Source organism: Bos mutus, chromosome 19 (genome assembly GCF_027580195.1).
Source record: "Bos mutus isolate GX-2022 chromosome 19, NWIPB_WYAK_1.1, whole genome shotgun sequence".
Lineage (NCBI taxonomy): Eukaryota > Metazoa > Chordata > Mammalia > Artiodactyla > Bovidae > Bos > Bos mutus.
Window position 1 is genome coordinate 17,967,529 of NC_091635.1, and position 17,399 is coordinate 17,984,927.

At 44.3% G+C, this 17,399-nt stretch overlaps 2 protein-coding genes across 5 annotated transcripts in view; both read left to right on the forward strand.

Annotated features, from left to right (window-relative positions):
* Nucleotides 1-17,399, forward strand: part of MYOCD (myocardin) — a 92,657-nt gene that overhangs the window by 43,155 nt on the left and 32,103 nt on the right. For all 4 annotated transcript variants that reach the window (XM_070389523.1, XM_070389521.1, XM_070389522.1 and 1 more), the window contains 2 exons: nt 1,449-1,610; nt 14,596-14,771. In XM_070389523.1, coding sequence (XP_070245624.1) covers nt 1,449-1,610; nt 14,596-14,771 — 338 coding nt within the window. The remainder of the gene's footprint in view (nt 1-1,448; nt 1,611-14,595; nt 14,772-17,399) is intronic.
* On the forward strand, nt 16,403-17,286 carry LOC138992095 (small integral membrane protein 20-like). The gene has a single exon (XM_070389524.1). The coding sequence runs from the start codon at nt 16,474-16,476 to the stop codon at nt 16,726-16,728; it is 255 nt and encodes an 84-aa protein (XP_070245625.1). The 5' UTR covers nt 16,403-16,473; the 3' UTR covers nt 16,729-17,286.

The following is a 17,399-nucleotide window of genomic DNA, read 5'->3' on the forward strand; positions in this document are numbered from 1 at the left end:
AACTATATTCACAGTCGAATTCAGGAAAGCAAAGTATATACATAAACTGTATTTATAGTCAGATTCTATGATGAAAAGACAAAGACCTAACAATAAATACTGTGTAAGTAATTAAGAAATACACCCAATTATTAAAAACAGTAGATTCTAAGTGGAGGAGGTTTCCCAATGCTTTCATTTCTTTTGCATAATTTTTTTAACATTTTCTACACTTCCAGCAATACATATGTATAAGAATACATAATCAAAAAAGGAATGTTATCTGTTGCATCATTACCATCTTGAATTAAAATATCAGGCTATGAGCCCCAAGAATCGGATGCAACTGAGCAACCGAGCACACACACACATGAATAGAACAGTGGTACTATGAGGTCTGGAAAGATCTCACCTTCTAAATTTTCAGAGTTGAGCAGAAAGCGGCAAACTCTCATGGAACCCTAACTTCCGGTTCTGCCTTATTGCAACAACTGGCTTTCAAGACTCTCTTCCATGTTCTTGCACAGAAATAAGTCAGGGCCCCGCCCAGAGAGGAATAAAGAGTGATTTAGAGCTTGTCAGTGATCGTTCTCACCCTCCCAGTGATGAGAAGCTGAGCTGCCTGTTGGATATATTCAGTTTCTTAAATCCCTGTTTAATTAAATAACCATTTCTCTCCAAAATTGTTTCTCTTTTACAACCAGATCAGGACATTTGAATCAGTTAGTATCACAACCTCAACAGGTCTGAAACCCTTAAGAAGTCATGCTATCGCAATTATTACAATTGAATCGGATTGTTAGGTCCCTTCAGTTGTGTCTGACTCTTTTGCAACCCCAAGGACTGTAGCCCGCCAGGCTGTCTATCCACGGGATTTTCCAGGCAAGAATACTGGAATGGGTTGCCATTTCCTTCTCCAGGGGCTTCCCAACCCAGGGATCAAACCTGCATCTCCTGCATCTCCTTTATTGCAGGCAAATTTTTTTACCGCTGAGCCACTAGGGAAGCCCCAATTATAACAATAGATAATATTTACTGCCAGCTCATCATGGGCCAGGTAGTACCCAGGTCTCTGGCATTTCAGGCAGATTCTTTACCAGCTGAGCCACCAGGGAAGCGCATACAGACTGGATGGGCATGTGAATGCTGTCGTTTAAAGTCAGTAAACGAGGCAGGCCCTGTGGACTGTTTGCTTACAGAATCGACAAATCGCACATTTTTCTCCCGAAATCCTCACAAAGCCAGTTTGTCTAACACTTCTATGCTCTTCAATTTGCCTTTATTTGGAACTGTCTAGTCTTTGCTGCTAATCCATGTGAAAGGAGGATGATTGCATCAAAAAATTATTAGGATGGCTGCGTACAATGTGTCAGAGTGTTTGGGTTACAGAAGCAAGAAACAGAATAAAAATAAAACCACAAAAATGATATTAAATTCTAGAGCCAATCCTCTTGATTTTAACCCCTCAGCTTCCACTGCAGAGAGATCGGTTCCAACTGCCCAGATGAAGCTGAAAAGAGCCCGTCTCGCAGATGACCTCAACGAAAAGATTGCTCTCCGGCCGGGGCCACTGGAGCTGGTGGAGAAGAACATACTCCCTGTGGACTCTGCTGTGAAAGAGGCCATTAAAGGTAATTAGCTCCAATGGCAGGCTTCCTCCGTGCTGGGATCTGAGGGCAGCCGTGGCTCTGAAGTGCTGGGGTCCTGGGGGTGAAGGTGTGTCACTAAACAAGAGTCTATCCAGGGGTTACTGTCCCAAAATGTTCCCAGAAATCCCAGGAACAAGGAAGAAATTCCCAGCCACCTGCCTCCAACGTCAGGTTGACATAGACCAGGGTGGTTCTGGTCAAGCAGGTCAGAACATCTCCCCCATGGGGATCCATCACTCTGGAGTCATGGTGCTCCTTGGTTCCCTCTTTTAAAGGGGTGGAGACTGGCAGAACAGAAAGAGCACTGGACCTGAGTGGGAAGAACTGGGCGCTAAGCCCAGTTTGGGCTCTGTGGGTTGAAAAGTGTTAGTCACTCAGTTGTGTCTGACTCTTTGCCGCCCCATGGACTGTAGCCCGCCAGGCTCCTCTGTCTAGAGAACTGTCCAGACAAGAATACTGGAGTGGATAGCCATTTCCTTCTCCAGGGGAATCTTCCCAGCCCACAGATTGAACCCAGGTCTCCTACATTGCAAACAGATTCTTTACTGTCTGCGCTACCAGGGAAGCCCCCCCCACCCCCCCCCCCAAAAAAAATATATATACACAAAATATATCTTTAAAAAGCTGATCCTCTATCTGTTACAAATATTACACATCCTTTTGTCAACATGTCCTTTACCTTTTTGTTTGTTTTATTTCTGTCCTTTGTCTTTTGATTTTCTGTGTAGTGTATTTTACCTGTAGCAGTTTTTAATTTCTGTATAGTTCAATCTCTTAATCTTTTTCTTTGAGTTTTTGGATGTTACTGCTTACTGAAAACACTTCTTACCTCAAGAATGGAGTTATTCACCTATTCTATTTTCTAACATGTTTATACTTCATTTTTATATTTCAGTCTTTATGCTGAAATATAAAAGTATTTACACTTTTATATATGAGAGTGCGTGGTTTAAGAGACAAGGTTTAGTTTTCTTTTTTCCACAGTTTTAGTGGTTTGTGTTATAATGTGTCTTGATCTCTGTCTTCACAAGTTTTTTTTTACATTGGCCTGATTTTTCTCATGTTTCTTGGCTATTCTGTTAAGTTTCTGGTTGGTGAAATTTAGGATCAGTTTGTAACATGCCAACTTCGATCCTGTTAGAATGTTGTTCGGGATTGCAGTGAATTTATGGGTTAAGTCATGGTGAATTCATATGTTTAAATTATATGAATTCTTCTGTGGCAAAAAGATAGTATCTCTTTTCACCTACACAAGCCTTTTTTAAAAATTTCCCTTGGTAAGGTTTTCAAAAATAAATTCATCTCAGTTATTGCTTGCGTATGGGAAACCTATTAATTTTGCACGTTTATTCTGTAACTGGGGCACTTTGAAGATTTTCTTAATAGTTCCAGTGGTTTCTCATTTTTATCTTAAATTGTTTGGATATATAATCACATCATCTGCAAATAATGAAGATGTGCCTTCTGGTTTGTTCCTCCTTTCTGTCTGGAAACACTGGCTGGTTGTTGAAAAGAAACATCATGGAATTATTAGTAAATTGCAAAATATCATTTTAAGTTACATGCAGTATATTCATAGCACAAATTATATATAATTTTGTGTATTTTATTTATAAGTTACCTGTTTGTATTTGTAAATGATAAATAAATGATAACAATAGACTATATTATACAAGTCTAATAATATATATATTTTATTATACATAAAATATACAGGTGTGTATCTAACCTATAAAATATGTATGAATTATATAAAGCACATATAATTTATATCTTTACATTATACAGCTTTATTGTATAATTTAATAATTATTGATATATTACATAGAAGAAAATTATTATTATTGCTATATTGCCAGTGGTTCAAAAACAGTATTATAATGTTATATATTGGATTGGCCAAAAAGTTAGTCCAGTTTTATTTGTGATGTTGGTGATAACACTTTTGTTTGATTCAGTCTTCCTTGGGAATTTCTCTAGTCATTCACCTCTAAATATGATACTGACTTTTGCTATAAACAGATATTCTAAGGAAGTGTTTGTTCTATTCCATTATTAAGAGTAGCTTGCAAGATGGATGTTTAGTTTTTAAAATGCTTTCCACGTTCATGAAAAGATGACCATTTGAGTTTCTTTCTCTCTTCTAGGAATGTGATACTACTGCCTTTCTTAATCATCCTTGTATTTCTGGAAATAAATCCTACATGGATATTTCCCCCCTAGAAATTGCTAATATTTTATTTGCGAATTTTACATCTCTTTTGTTATTAGTTGGGATAACAGAAGCTGCTAACCAAACCACAAAGTTTCAGCTGCTTGACAGACATTTATTTCTTATTTATAAATGGTCCAGAGAGGGTTTTCTTCTATGGCAAACGTTTCAGGCACACAGACTCCTTTGGTCTTGCTGCTCCATCATCCCCTAGCACAAAGGCGGCAAACTTAAAGAGCTAGAGAGTAAGCAAGCTCTCCGAGCTGTCACAACAACTCAGCTCAGCCATCGTAGTGGAAGAGGAACCACAGGCAATACATAAACAAATGGGCATGGCTGTGTTCCAATAAAACTTTATTTACAAAAACAGACAGCAGGCTCACCAGCCATAAATTTGCCAACCTGTGCCCTGCAGCCTTATCATCCTCCAAAATCTAGCCAGAGAAGAGGAAAGGAAGGAACAGCAATTTCACAGGAATATCTCTGTACTGTGGAAGGGGGAGGGGGGTATAAATTTTAATGAGTAGCTTTTGGTCAAGAGCCTGAACAACAGCCATGCTGTGGGCACAGAAAAAAAAAAAAAAAAAAAAGAGCATCTGAGAAGTACTTGATATGCATTGTTAGATACTGGTAGAATGTGTCAGTGTGGATAAATGAAAGAGTCACAGATGACCAACCTTGGTTCCCCTGCTGGTCAGCTAGTTAAATGGCAGCCATGTATCAAGATGGGGACTGTGAGCAGAGGGGCAGATCAGGGGAGAGATGATGAATTCCTGTTTCATGTTGGAGCTGAGGGGTCCACAGGAACTCCAGGGGCAGGGGTTCAGTAAGCAGGGCTTTCAACCAAACTAGACTGCAGAAGAAAGTCTTGGTCTAGAGCTACAGACTTAGAAGACTAAGGAAACTTAAACTGATGGACTTGCTAAGAGATCCCTTTCACGTATTCATTTCTTCATTTAATGTTTATGGAGCATCTTCTGTGTGTCAGGCACTGTTCAAGCATTTGTGACATGTTAATGAACAAAACCTACAAAAATGTCTGCTCTAGCAGAGCTTATATTCTAGCACAGGAGACACAGATGATCAGCAAAACCCGTGAATAATTATATATCCTAATAAAAAGTGATAAATGGTGTGAAAATAGAAGTTGTGCAGGGTACAGAGTGCCCAGTAGAGGGTGGTTGGGGGGAAGGAAGGAAGTATAAAGAACAAAGAGAATAATGTATAAACAGAGGTAGGGATCTGTGAAGAATAAAGAGAAGAAAAAGCTAGAGAAAAGGTCGGCAGAGGTTGACCTCATCCAGGGAACCCCCATGCGTCAGCCTGTTTAGCAGCAATCTTTCAACGTGCGTGAGTTTCTACCAGCAAGGCAGTGGCATCTTCAGTTCAGTCTCTCAGTCACGTCCAACTCTTTGCAACCCCATGGACTGCAGCACGCCAGGCTTCCCTGTCCATCATCACCAACTCCCGGAGCTTACTCATGTCCATTGAGTTGGTGATGCCATCCAACCATCTCATCCTCTGTCATCCCCTTCTCCTCCCGCCTTCAATCTTTCCCAGCATCAGGGTCTTTTCAAATGAGTGGCATCTTATGACATGTCATCTATCTTATGACATGTCATAGGGACAGAGGAAGCTTCTCAGAGACCAGCTGTAGAAATAGCCCTCTGAGTAACCCTCCCAATGGCACTGATGGTCCCCACCCCTCTCCTGGCTGTCACTTCTCTGGATTTCATCTTCCACCCTCAGCAAAGCAGCAACTCAGGGTGGTGGTTTTCTGTGTATTGTTCTCCTGGCCTCTGTGTATATTCCCTCCTTGGTCCACGCGCCTTTCCAGATGTGTTTACATTTTCCAGCTCCCTCCGCAGCTGTGCGTCTGTGTTTCTGCCAATCCCAGAGCGAAACTCTCACTGTCTTCCTCCCCATCCCCCCGCCCAGGTTTTATTCAAGACCAATTTTTCTTCAACACGAAGATGAAATAAACTAGAACATCTCGCAAGGAGGCTGTTGACAGAGAACCAGCCCCCACTGTGGGGTTTTTCTTCTCCTTGGCAGATGTCCCCACCCTTGCCCTCAGCTGAGTGACTGTAGCAAATCTTTCCCCCTGCACCTTCCTCTCCTTCAGGGTGCCAGCCAACCTTCACTCTTCCAGCCTGCAGGTTTATTTTCTGAGTCAGGTAGAAGTTTACAGATTCCAGCTGGAGGAAACTTAGGCTTGTGTGGGCTACCGTGATATGATGTGAAAGAAAAGGGGGCTTGTGTTTTAGGTTCTTTTTTGTTTTGGTTTTCATTTATTTTTAGTTGGAGGATAATTGCTTTACAATACTGTGTTGTTGTCTGCCATGCATCAACATGAATCAGCCAAAGGTATACCTATGTCCCCCGATCCTTGAACCCTCCTCCCACCTCCTTCCCTATCCCACCCCTCTAGGTTGTCACAGAGCACCAGCTCTGGGCTCCCTGGCTGTCTATTTTGCATATGGTAATGTGTACGTTTCCGTGCTGCTCTATCAATTCGCCCCTCCCTCTCCTTCCCCACTGTGTCCACAAGTCTGTTTTCTATGTCTATGCCTCCTTTGCTGCCCTGCAGATGAGTTCATCCGTACCATCCTTCTCGATCACATATATGCATTAGTATACAATATTTGTTTTTCTCTTTCTGACTTGCTTCACTCTATGCAATTGGTTCTAGGTTCATCTACCTCATTAGAACTGACTCAAATGTGTTCCTTTTGTATGGCTGAGTAATATTCCATGTATATACGCACTACAGCTTCTTTATCCATTCATCTGTTGATGGACATCTAGGTAGCTTCCATGTCCTAGCTATGGTAAATACCAGGTTTTCTGATTTTACTGACTCGGGGTTTCCTCGTGGCTACATCTCACAGCCTACACCTGTTTTCCTGTTTCTCCTACTTAGAAAACCACCAACAGCCTCTCTCTCTCTCAGGCCAGAACACTGAATGTAACAAATGCCATAAGGGAGGGATACCGTGTGAGACCAGAAGATGTGCACTGGAGTTGAGCCTGGCTTTGTTCTGCTTGTGTGTGGTCTTCGGCACTAAACACTCTCAGTTGGGAGAGCTCTCCTCCGAGCTGGTTAATCCTCTCTTTGGTCATCCGAATATCTCCTTCACTGCCAGGAGCATCCCTTAGCTACCAAGGAAGCTGTTATTGTCCAGAGGCCTGGCTTCTGCTTGAGGAAAGGAGAACCCCGGCTGGCTTTCCCAGCTATTTAGACAATAAAAGGGTCCTGGTGTCCTGCTCCAGGGGGCAAGCTCCTCCACCCTAAAGTGTCCTCCTCTTTTCCTTGGATTGAGCCAGGCTTCCCACCTGAATTTGTTTTTTCAGCTCCTTTTAAAAAAAGTGAACCCTCAATTCAGAATGAAAAGAAAGTGAAAGTCACTCTGTCAGTCGTGCCTGACTCTTTGCGACCCCATACATGGACTGTAGCCCACCAGGCTCCTCTGTCCACGGGATTCTCCAGGCATGAATACTGGAGTGGGTAGCCATTCTTTTCTCCAGGGGATCTTCCTGACCCAGGCATTGAACCTGGGTCTCCTGTATTGCAGGTGGATTCTTTCATGATTGGAGCCACCAGTGAAGCCTGATTCAGAATATACAGCCCCATTTTCAAAGATAAAGTCATTCTTTCTATCACTGTAACCTTTCAACACAGGAAGCAACATTTCTGTCCCTGGGAATGGCCCAGAAATCATCCATTTACAAGTGTCATGTACCTTTTTCTAAAAGACCCTACGATAGTCTCAGCTCACTTATAACCACAAGGCTAAGACTTTATAATAAAACAAAACAAAAATTCTTGTTTACTAGGAATCCAGCCATCCTTCAGACTCTCTAGAAGTCTCAACACTCTCTAATCATCCATTTTCAAGGCAAATAGACACCATCCATGGCCCCTAAACCAGATGGCTGGGTCATTTGCTTTGGCATAACTTTCTCATGACCAGAATCTATCATTCCATAATGAGAAAGGATTTCCAAAGTGCAAATGATCCTTGACGGAAAGAAACATGTGATAAATACTTTTCTGAGGAAGATTCTAAAAAAGGTGGTGGGAAAAGAGAACCAGGAAGCCAGTAGCTTTGGGGGTCGGGGATGTCAAGGAGGAAAGTTCAGGTGCTCTAAGATGACGCTAATGTATCTTTACCCACCTAACAATCTTCTTTGTTCCTGGAGAATTGGTTTCAATGGTCAATACAGAACAAGTGCTGATGCAGTGTAACTGTTTTTCCCAACTCCTGTAGTCCTTAGCATCAGGGTCTGTCTAGAGACTTAAAGTCAGTTTCCTTTTTTTTTCTTTTTAAACTTTTTATTTTGTATTGGAATATAGCCAATTAACAATGTTATAATAGTTTCAGGTAGACAGCAAAGAGATTCAGCAATACATGTACATAAATGAATATGTACACTGTAATATGTATGTATGTAAACAGTCAGACACAACTGAGTGACTAGGCACAGCACAGCACATAGAAAGGACCGTGTTAGTCGCTCAGCCACGTCCTACTCCTTGCAACCCCATGCACTGTCGGCTGCCAGGATCCTCTCTCCATGGGTGTTCCTAGGTAAGAATCTTCCTGATGTAGGGATGGAACCTGAGTCTCCCACATTGCAGGCAGATTCTTTACCATCTGGGTCACCAGAGAAGTCCCTGGGTCAGGAAGATTCCCTGGAGAAGGGCATGGCAACTCACTCCAGTATTCTTGCCTGAAGAATCCCATGGATAGAGGAGCCTGATGGACTACAGTCCATGGGGTCACAAAGAGTCAGACACAACTGAGCAACTAACACTTTTATTTTCATGTATATATATTCTCCCCTAATAAAGTCAATTTCTAAAGTGCCAGGAATTTGAGATAAAGGAATGCTTGTTTCTCCAAAGTCCCATGTCCACCTATTCTCTTCCTGAAGCCATCTGATCCCCTTCAAGAGCCGTGGGCTCCACGGCCTTTGTTGGACAGTTCAATCAGTCTCCTCCAGACTGTAGTATCCTCAGTGTATAGGAACCTCTTTAGGCGGAAGCTGCATTTAAACTAGCTCCTGGCACCCGACCACCTCCTCCCTCAGGAAGTGGATTTGGCTTCCGCCTCTTCCAGGAGGATGTTAGGAGAAGGGCTGACCGAGAATTAAAATAGCCGTCATACATGCACCGCTCAGGCTTGCATACAGATAAGCGAGTGAAGTTCGTTCTCGTGTTCCACCCCCTGCATTCCAGTCCGTGGTGTGGATCCAGAGGCAAGGTAACCAGGACCCTTACTATCTTACTGTAATCTCGGAATTTTAAATGTTTATACAGAGGAAAGTCCAACTGACTCATTCATCTAATCACTTCCGAGAGAGAGAAAGAGGAGTGGGGGTGCGCCAAGGGGCCAGACTGAGATCCCCAAGAGGCCAGGCCCGGAGTCAGCCCTATGGGCATAGCTGCGGGGTGATGTCAGGACTTCCCGAAGCGGGTCCTTGTCATCACATGGCCCGACGTGTCTCCAGGGACAATAGCCAGCGCCCTACACTCCAGCAGCTCCCAGCAAGCCCCGGGAGATTGGAGCAGGGGCCCTGGGTCACAACACGGAGCTGATAGACTCTGCTTGTTCCTGTGGCAGCCAGATAAGGTGACCTCTGTCCCTCTTCACTGAGCCTGGCCTGAACCAGGCAAGAGAGAGGGGAGCGCACAGCCTTTCCTGCGATGTCCCTTGTGCTCTGGAGAAGGTCTGCTTCGCTTTCCCAGAATGAACCTCTTGATGTTTCTGGCTCCAGAGTTGTGCTGACTTTTGCACAGCTAACCACAGGATCAACTGCCTCTTGGGTGGTCTTTTTTAAAATTTTTGATCATGGTAAACTTGAGACAGGCAGACACTCCTACCAAAACCAATAATAATAACAACAGCTAGAAATGATTGGACACTTGTGTGTCAGGAACCTTGTGAATAACATATAACATATGTCAACCTCAATGCTTTTTTATTTTAAGAAAGCTATCTCATTGATTTTTGAAAAATACCTACTTATTAATTTGGCTGCCCTGCATATTAGTTGTTGCATGCTGAGCTTCCCAGGTGGCACTAGTGGTAAAGAATTTGCCTGCAACACAGGAGATGTAATAGACGTGTGTTCGATCCCTGGGTCCGGAAGGTCCCCTGGAGGAGGGCTTGGCAACCCGCTCCAGTATTCTTGCCTGGAGAATCCCATGGACAGAAGAGCCTGGCGAGCTATAGTCTATGGGGTCACAAAGAGTCAGACATGACTGAGTGACTGAGCATGCACTCACAGTGTCAGAGTGGAAAGGACATGCTGATTTATGACCACGACAGCAGGGCTCCACAGTCCTCCCACGCCTTCTCTGAGACAATGGCAACAAGACTGTCATGATCCCCTGCCTCCTTTATTCTCACGGTCAGGGTGTCACGTTCATTCCCTCAGATCTCAAAAACTCAAGTAAAAGATGTTGTGAAGGATGGAGCTGTCCTTAGCACACACGTGCAGAAAAAGGGACACGGCTGATTTCTACGTCATCAGCCCCACCTCACCCACCAGCCCAGCAGGTCTTAACATGTTCCCGAAGCAACACACATCTGACAACCTCCCTGGAGGAAAATCCATTTTGCCACCCGTCTGCTGGGACTCTGAGCATCTGAAGGCTGGACCTTCAGTCTTAGCTCAATCTCTAGAGAACTGGGGCCAGCCTGGACCTTGTGATGACCTCCTCTACAAAACAGGGATGAGAGATTGCAGTCCTTACTCTGACTTCCTGGGCCATTCTGAAGCCAAACACAAGTTGACTGTTTCTGTTACTGCTGCCACTGCTAAATGGACTGCTGATTTGAACTACTATCTTTTGTGTGTGGGGGGGTGGGGGTGTTTGTTTTTTAGTGTTTGTTTATTTATTTGGCTCGCTGGGCCTTAGTTGCACACAGGATTTTTCATCTTCGTTGCAGCACAAGGGATCTTTTTTGTTGTGACATGTGAGATCTAGTTCCCTGACCGGAGATCAAGCCCAGGCCCCCCGCACTGGGAGCATGGAGTCTTAGCCACTGGCCCACCCAGGGAAGTGGCACAAACTACTATTTTCATCATGTGTTATCTTTCCACTTAAAGTCATTGAAGGGGAGTAGTCAGGGAGTAAGAGAAATTTTCTCTCTTTTTCCATCCCCACCCTTCTTATGATATTTCTACATGAGTTAGAACCCTTGGACAACTTTGTGGTTTAATTAATTCACTCTCATTTGTATGAGTTTCAGATGTAATACTCTTGTATGGAGTGGGGAGTGGGGGTTGGGGGGCAGGGAGGCAGGGGGTGAATTCTTTGTCACATGAAGGGTCAGATCACACAGAGAAGATCCATACCTGTTCAGACTGAAGGAAGTGGGGAGGGAATATAAGATGCTAATGCTCGGCCATCAAGAGTTCTGTTGGGCAGAGGAGGCTGACAGCCCCTGGGGGCTAGCACAGTCAGTTCTGGGCTCTCTGAGTCGCTGTGCACTCAGGCCCTGTACCAAGTAAACCCCAACAAAATGCTGCAATTTCTGTGGATCAGTTCAGTTCAGTCGCTCAGTCGTGTCTGACTCTTTGTGACCCCATGGACCGCAGCACACCAGGCTCCCCGGTCTATCACCAACTCCCAGAGCTTGCTCAAACTCATGTCCATCAAGTTGGTGATGCCATCCAACCATCTTATCCTCTGTCGTCCCCTTCTCCTCCTGCCTTCAATCTTTCCCAGCATCAGGGTCTTTTCTAATGAGTCAGTTCTTCACATCAGGTGGCCAAAGTATTGGAGCTTCAACTTCAGCATCAGCTCTTCCAATGAATATTCAGGACTTATTTCCTTTAGGATTGACTGGTTTGATTTCCTTGCTGTCCAAGGGACTCTCGAGAGTCTTCTCCAACTGTTCAAAGTATCAATTCTTCAGCACTCAGCCTTCTTTATGGTCCAACTCATATCTGTATATGACTACTGAAAAGACCATAGTTTTGAATAGATGGACCTTTGTTGCAAAGTAACATCTCTGCTTTTTAATTCACTATCTAGGTTGGTCACAGCTTTTCTTCCAAGGAGCAAGCGTCTTTTAATTTTATGGCTGCAGTCACCATCTGCAGTTATTTTGGAGCCCAAAAAGTAAAGTCTGTCCCTGTTTCCTTTGTTTCTTCATCTATTTGCCATGAAGTGATGGGACCAGATGCCATGATCTTCGTTTTTCGAATGTTGAGTTTTAAGCCAGTGAGGAAGCCTTAATACCCACTCAGCCCCAACTCCTATGCCCAGCTGGCCCTGAATAACACATGTCATCTTTTAAACAGGGACAAAGCCTTCTTTAACAATGATATATGTACCTGTTTACTTCCTTGGCTGTGTCGGGTCTTGGTTGTGGGACATGAGGTCTTCCATCCTTGTTGCAGGTTTTTTAGCTGTGGCACGTGGGATCTAGTTCCTAAACCAGGGATCGAACCCAGTGCCCCTGCATCGGGAGTGCAGAGTCTTAGCCACTGGACCACAAGGGAAGTCCCGGGACAAAGCCTTTATTTAATTCCACAAACAGAAGTAGGAGTTGAAATGCCAGTGAAAACGTGTTTTCTAAAGTAAAGAAATTAACAGGTTGAGTTACAATGGAAGCATATTCATAGAGGCTTCCAGAAGGACCTGCCGGGGAAGATCACACAATCTCCTGGAGAAAGGGAAAACAGTATAAAAATTCCTTCACGTTGTGTGAAGAAAACAAATTGAGCTTCTTTGCAGAGTCCAGGGTTTGCCATGAGAAAAGAAGGGAGGGAGTGATCTAACTCTGGACCCTTAAAATAGAGGATGGGGGCAGGGGTGCAGTGGTCTGAGACCAGATGGGAGAGAAAAGTGACCCATGATTGCAAAGAAAAAGCAGACATTTGTCAAATAACCCTCTGTTAGAAAATGAATCGGTTTCTGACACACACATAAAAAATACTGGCATGTATTTATTTCAGATGATACATGAACAGATGTTTTATATTCTTCTCTGCACTTTTCTATTATTTCAAATTTTTATAGATACAAATAAGGGCCCTTTGGGGAATAAAAGTTGAAAACTAAAAGTTCCTATTAAGACAGTCGAATACCGTGTAGCTGTTACCAAAAAATTGAGGCCCATCTCTATGTGTTCACATGCAAAGATCTCCAAGAAGCACTGTGGAGTTAAAAAAAATATATATTTTTTTAAAGCAAGTTTCAGCATGGTCTATTTCACCCAGTCCTAACTGAATGAAATGCTTTTTAAATCCATGTGTGTCTTGCTATATGGATAGAATTAAATCCGGAAGAAGAAATAAATCATTAATGCAAGTGGGATTATTATATACCTTGTTATGTTCATTTCATATGGTGCGAATGAATTTTTATAAGTAAAAATTACTTTTATAATCATAGAAAAGTGACATTGAGTTTTATAAGGAATCCTGGAAGCCGAGAAGCAGCAGGGCTGGTCCCCTAGCCTTTCCAGATTAGCAGTCTGCCCAGCGACTGGAGTTCTCAGTGGCTCTGTGCTTGCCCGGCCTCCCTTCTGACTTGACGCTTGCGTGTCTGAGTGGGGGTCCGGGACGCATGCCAGCAGCGGTGGCGGTGACAAGCCCCAAACCACGTTTGTTCCATTACTTCCAGCTCCTTTCCAATCTCCCCAGTGAGAGCTCCTCTCTCTTATCTGCCCAGAGCTTGAGTCAAAAGTTCTTGTCAGCGTGATTGCGGAACACCGGGCTGGAAAACTTGCTGATAATACATAAATTCCTTTCCAAGAGCTGTGCCTGCAAGCGGGTCAGGAGGGCTCTGTGGCCTCGGCACATTTTGTACTCTGCACTTGGATAATAAGAGAGGAGATCTGGTAACTAAGAAATGGGAGGGACATTCAAGGATGTCACCACAGTCCCACCTGGTCTGGTAACCCCACTTTCCAAGCCCAGGCCTGGGTTCCCCTCCCAAAACCATGAAGGCTGCTGGGGAAGAATCTGAACATGTACGAGTCGCTGGGGATTTCCAAAATAGACACAAAGATAAGAGGAATAACAACAAAATCCAAAGAATTAAAAAAAAATAATAAAGATCACGCTCCAGTTTCTGAGACACATTTATGGCTTTTTATAAACAGATATGCGTTTGTTGAATGGAGCTTCAGTACACCCTGGTGACATTAGGCCTCTTCTGACATTTAGAAATTTAAATTTAGGCGCTCCCCTGGCTTATCCTTAATAGCAAAGTTTGCAAAACATTTCGTGCCGGGTGCCTGCTTTGTATGTGAACACGATGCAAATGGCACGCCGTCACATCAACTTCACCTCTCCTCGTAAAGCCCGAGGGAGACAGGGGGCCTTCTCCCCCAGTGGCCCACATTCTTTCCTTCATCTTCCCTGATTTAGCTCCAGAAAGATAGGGGTTCACATAACAAAATGTGCAGGAATGGATCAACACTAAGTAAAGGTTGACAGGTGATGATAGACCTCTAGTATGTCACTCATTCCTCCCCGCCAAACATGCCACTTTTATAAATGCACATCCCCCTCTACGGAGTAAATAGAGGAGAGACCAAATCATTTTAAATCTACCTTCACTCTTACCTTGGGCTTCCCTGGTGGCTCGGACAGTAAAGAATCTACCTGTAGTGCAGGGGACCGGGGTTCCTTGAACTGGGAACTCTGAAGGCAGCTGGTAGTGCTCCGAATGGGGGCGACATCTGGAAGCTTGTCTGCTGACCCAGTTCTTGGCTTCCCCTCCCTCAGGGAACCAGGTGACTTTCTCCAAGTCGGCGGATGCATTTGCCTTTGAGGAGGACAGCAGCAGTGATGGGCTTTCTCCAGATCAGACTCGAGGGGAAGACCTCCAGGGCTCAGCGGGATCCCCCCCGGACACGAAAGCTATGGAGACCCCTTTGGCGGGTCCTCGCGGGACAGTCCAGGTAAACAAACCCCCTTCCAGCCTGCTCATCTCTTCAGTCCTGAAATCACAGCTGCCACGGCGGGTTTAGCATAGAGACCTGAGAGATGTCTCTTCACAACACATCGTCCTGTTGTTAACTCTCACCGTGTTCAGTTCAGGGTTCTGTGTGTGAGGGCAGGAGCTTCCAGAAAACACCAAGAGAGAGAGTCCCCAGAAATATGTCCTTTGACTTAAATTTTCAGTATCTACTCGGCCAAGTAGATCTCTTTTATCTCCATTTTTGCAGACAAGGTAGAAATGAGGCTCCCAAAGATTTGACAGTCAGTCGACAGTCTCCTGGAAAGAAAGGGCCACTGCAGGACTGGTTTCAAAGCTCACGGTCCTTCCTGTGATTGAGTTGCCACTGTAGGATCTGGGGAGCAGGAGCTGGAGGTGCTGGTGGTTGCTGTTCAGTCGCTAAGTCATGTCCAACTCTTTGTGACCCCAAGGACTGCAGCACGCCAGACTCCTCTGTCTTTCACTGTCTCCAGGAGTTTGCTCAAATTCATGTCCATTGAGTCAGTGACACTATTTAATTCATCTCATCCTCTGCTGCCCACTTGTCCTCCTGCCCTCAATCTTTCCCAGCAGCAGAATCTTTTCCAATGAGTTGGCTCTTCATGTCAGGTGACCAAGTATTAGAGCTTCATCTTTAGCATCAGTCCTTCCAGTAATATTCAGGGTTGATTTCCTTTAGGATTGACTGGTTTGACCTCCTTGCTGTCCAAGGGACTCTTAAGAGTCTTCTCTAGCACCACAATGGGAAAGCATTGATTCTTTGGTACTCAGTCTTCTTTATGGTCCAAGTCTCACATCCGTACTTCACTACTGGAAAAACTGATTGGCTAAAAAGCAGGAGACCCAAGCTGCTCCTGCCTTTAGCAGGTGTCCACACGCCAAATCCTGCAAAGGCTGCCTCCAGCCCTAGCCCAAACGTAGCACTCCCCTCTTTCTGGACAAATCTACAGACTGTCCAGACATGATAAATATATGTTGCAAATACTATTAAAAGCACATTTATAAAGAGCAGGATGATAGCTGTCAACAGCTACTGCCATGATTAAGCACCAGCTGTGTACCAGGACCAGTGCTAGGCACCTTGCCGGCGTTTTCTATCAGATGTTACAGAGAAGGAAATGAGTTGGTGAGGCTGAGTGTGGCCCTGGGAGCACCACAGACCACCCACCCTCCAACTCTGGAGCATCCCCTCTAGAAGCCACATCCAGCCTTGATGACACTCCCCTCTGCCTGGCAGGATGGTATTCCTGGAGCCCCCAGAGAAGATGAGTGTGAGCGTCCGCATAGGAGGAGGAGAGGAGGGGTCACATTCATGTGACAGCAAGATGTGAATCTTCCACCACATTCCGACTCTGGAGAGAACCCTCCACCCTCAGCCCCCTCCTTTCAGGAAGACCTCACTCCTCTTGGCCTCACAGGAGTTGTTCAATGACTTGAAACCAGATACTACATATATATATATACACACACACACACACACATATTGCCTATTTTTATTATTTTTTTTATATTATTTTATATGGGGCTTCCCTGGTAGCTCAGTGGTAAAGAACCTGCCTGCCAATGTAGAAGACATAAGTGATGCAGGTTTAATCCCTGGGTCGGGAAGATCCCCTGGAGAAGGAAATGGTAACCCATTCCAGTATTCTTGCCTGGGAAATATCATGGACAGAGTCCCGGGCACTCGGAGAATCCGGGTAGCCCCGGCTAGAGCCATGTCCCGGAGCCTGCGCACTGCTCTCATTTTCGGCGGCTTCATCTCCCTGATCGGCGCCGCCTTCTACCCCATCTACTTCTGGCCCTTAATGCGGCTGGAGAAGTGCAAGAAGGAACAAGCCATAAATCGAGCTGGTATTGTTCAAGAAGACGTGCAGCCACCAAGGTTGAAAGTGTGGTCGGATCCATTTGGCCGGAAATGAGAAGACTAACACCACCTCTAACTATGAAAGTAGACAAGAGACTTCATGCTTTCAGTTCTGCAGTAAGTTCAATAAGTCACCTGGCTAGAGATCGCTGGCTGGAGCAGAAAACTCTAGAAGACCATAAAAAGTCCTATGCATGAGGAGTAGGTCCCTTCTTAAAAGGACCCTGGAACAAATCATACTATTAGGAGGGTTTTCATGATTTGGTATCCTTTCTAAAAATGAAGCTGTCTCACTCAGCTGGACTTGAAGGCTATCTACATATTATTCAGTCTCTGCCTCTTAGCCAGCCAAGCTGTGATATGAATACAAGCAATTAGTAGACTGGGGAAGATTCTAGACTGTTTTGCTATCCTCCAAACAGGAAATTTCAGGGGGAAACTACCATATTGAGCAGGCTCATAGGGCTCTTTGAAAATGTTAAAGTTGATAAAACTCTTTGAGGACAAGGTACATTGTACTCTTTAAGAATAAATAGTTCAACTCAACTATCTCATTAGGAAGGTTGCTGCATGTTGAGAAATAAACAAATTTGAAGCAAACTAAATGGGTCTGCATGCCTATTAGAAATCATTGTTGAATTGACTGAAATGAAAATATATATATTAAAATGATTTCTCTTACTTAAAAACAAACAAACAAAAAAAAAGAAATATCATGGACAGAGG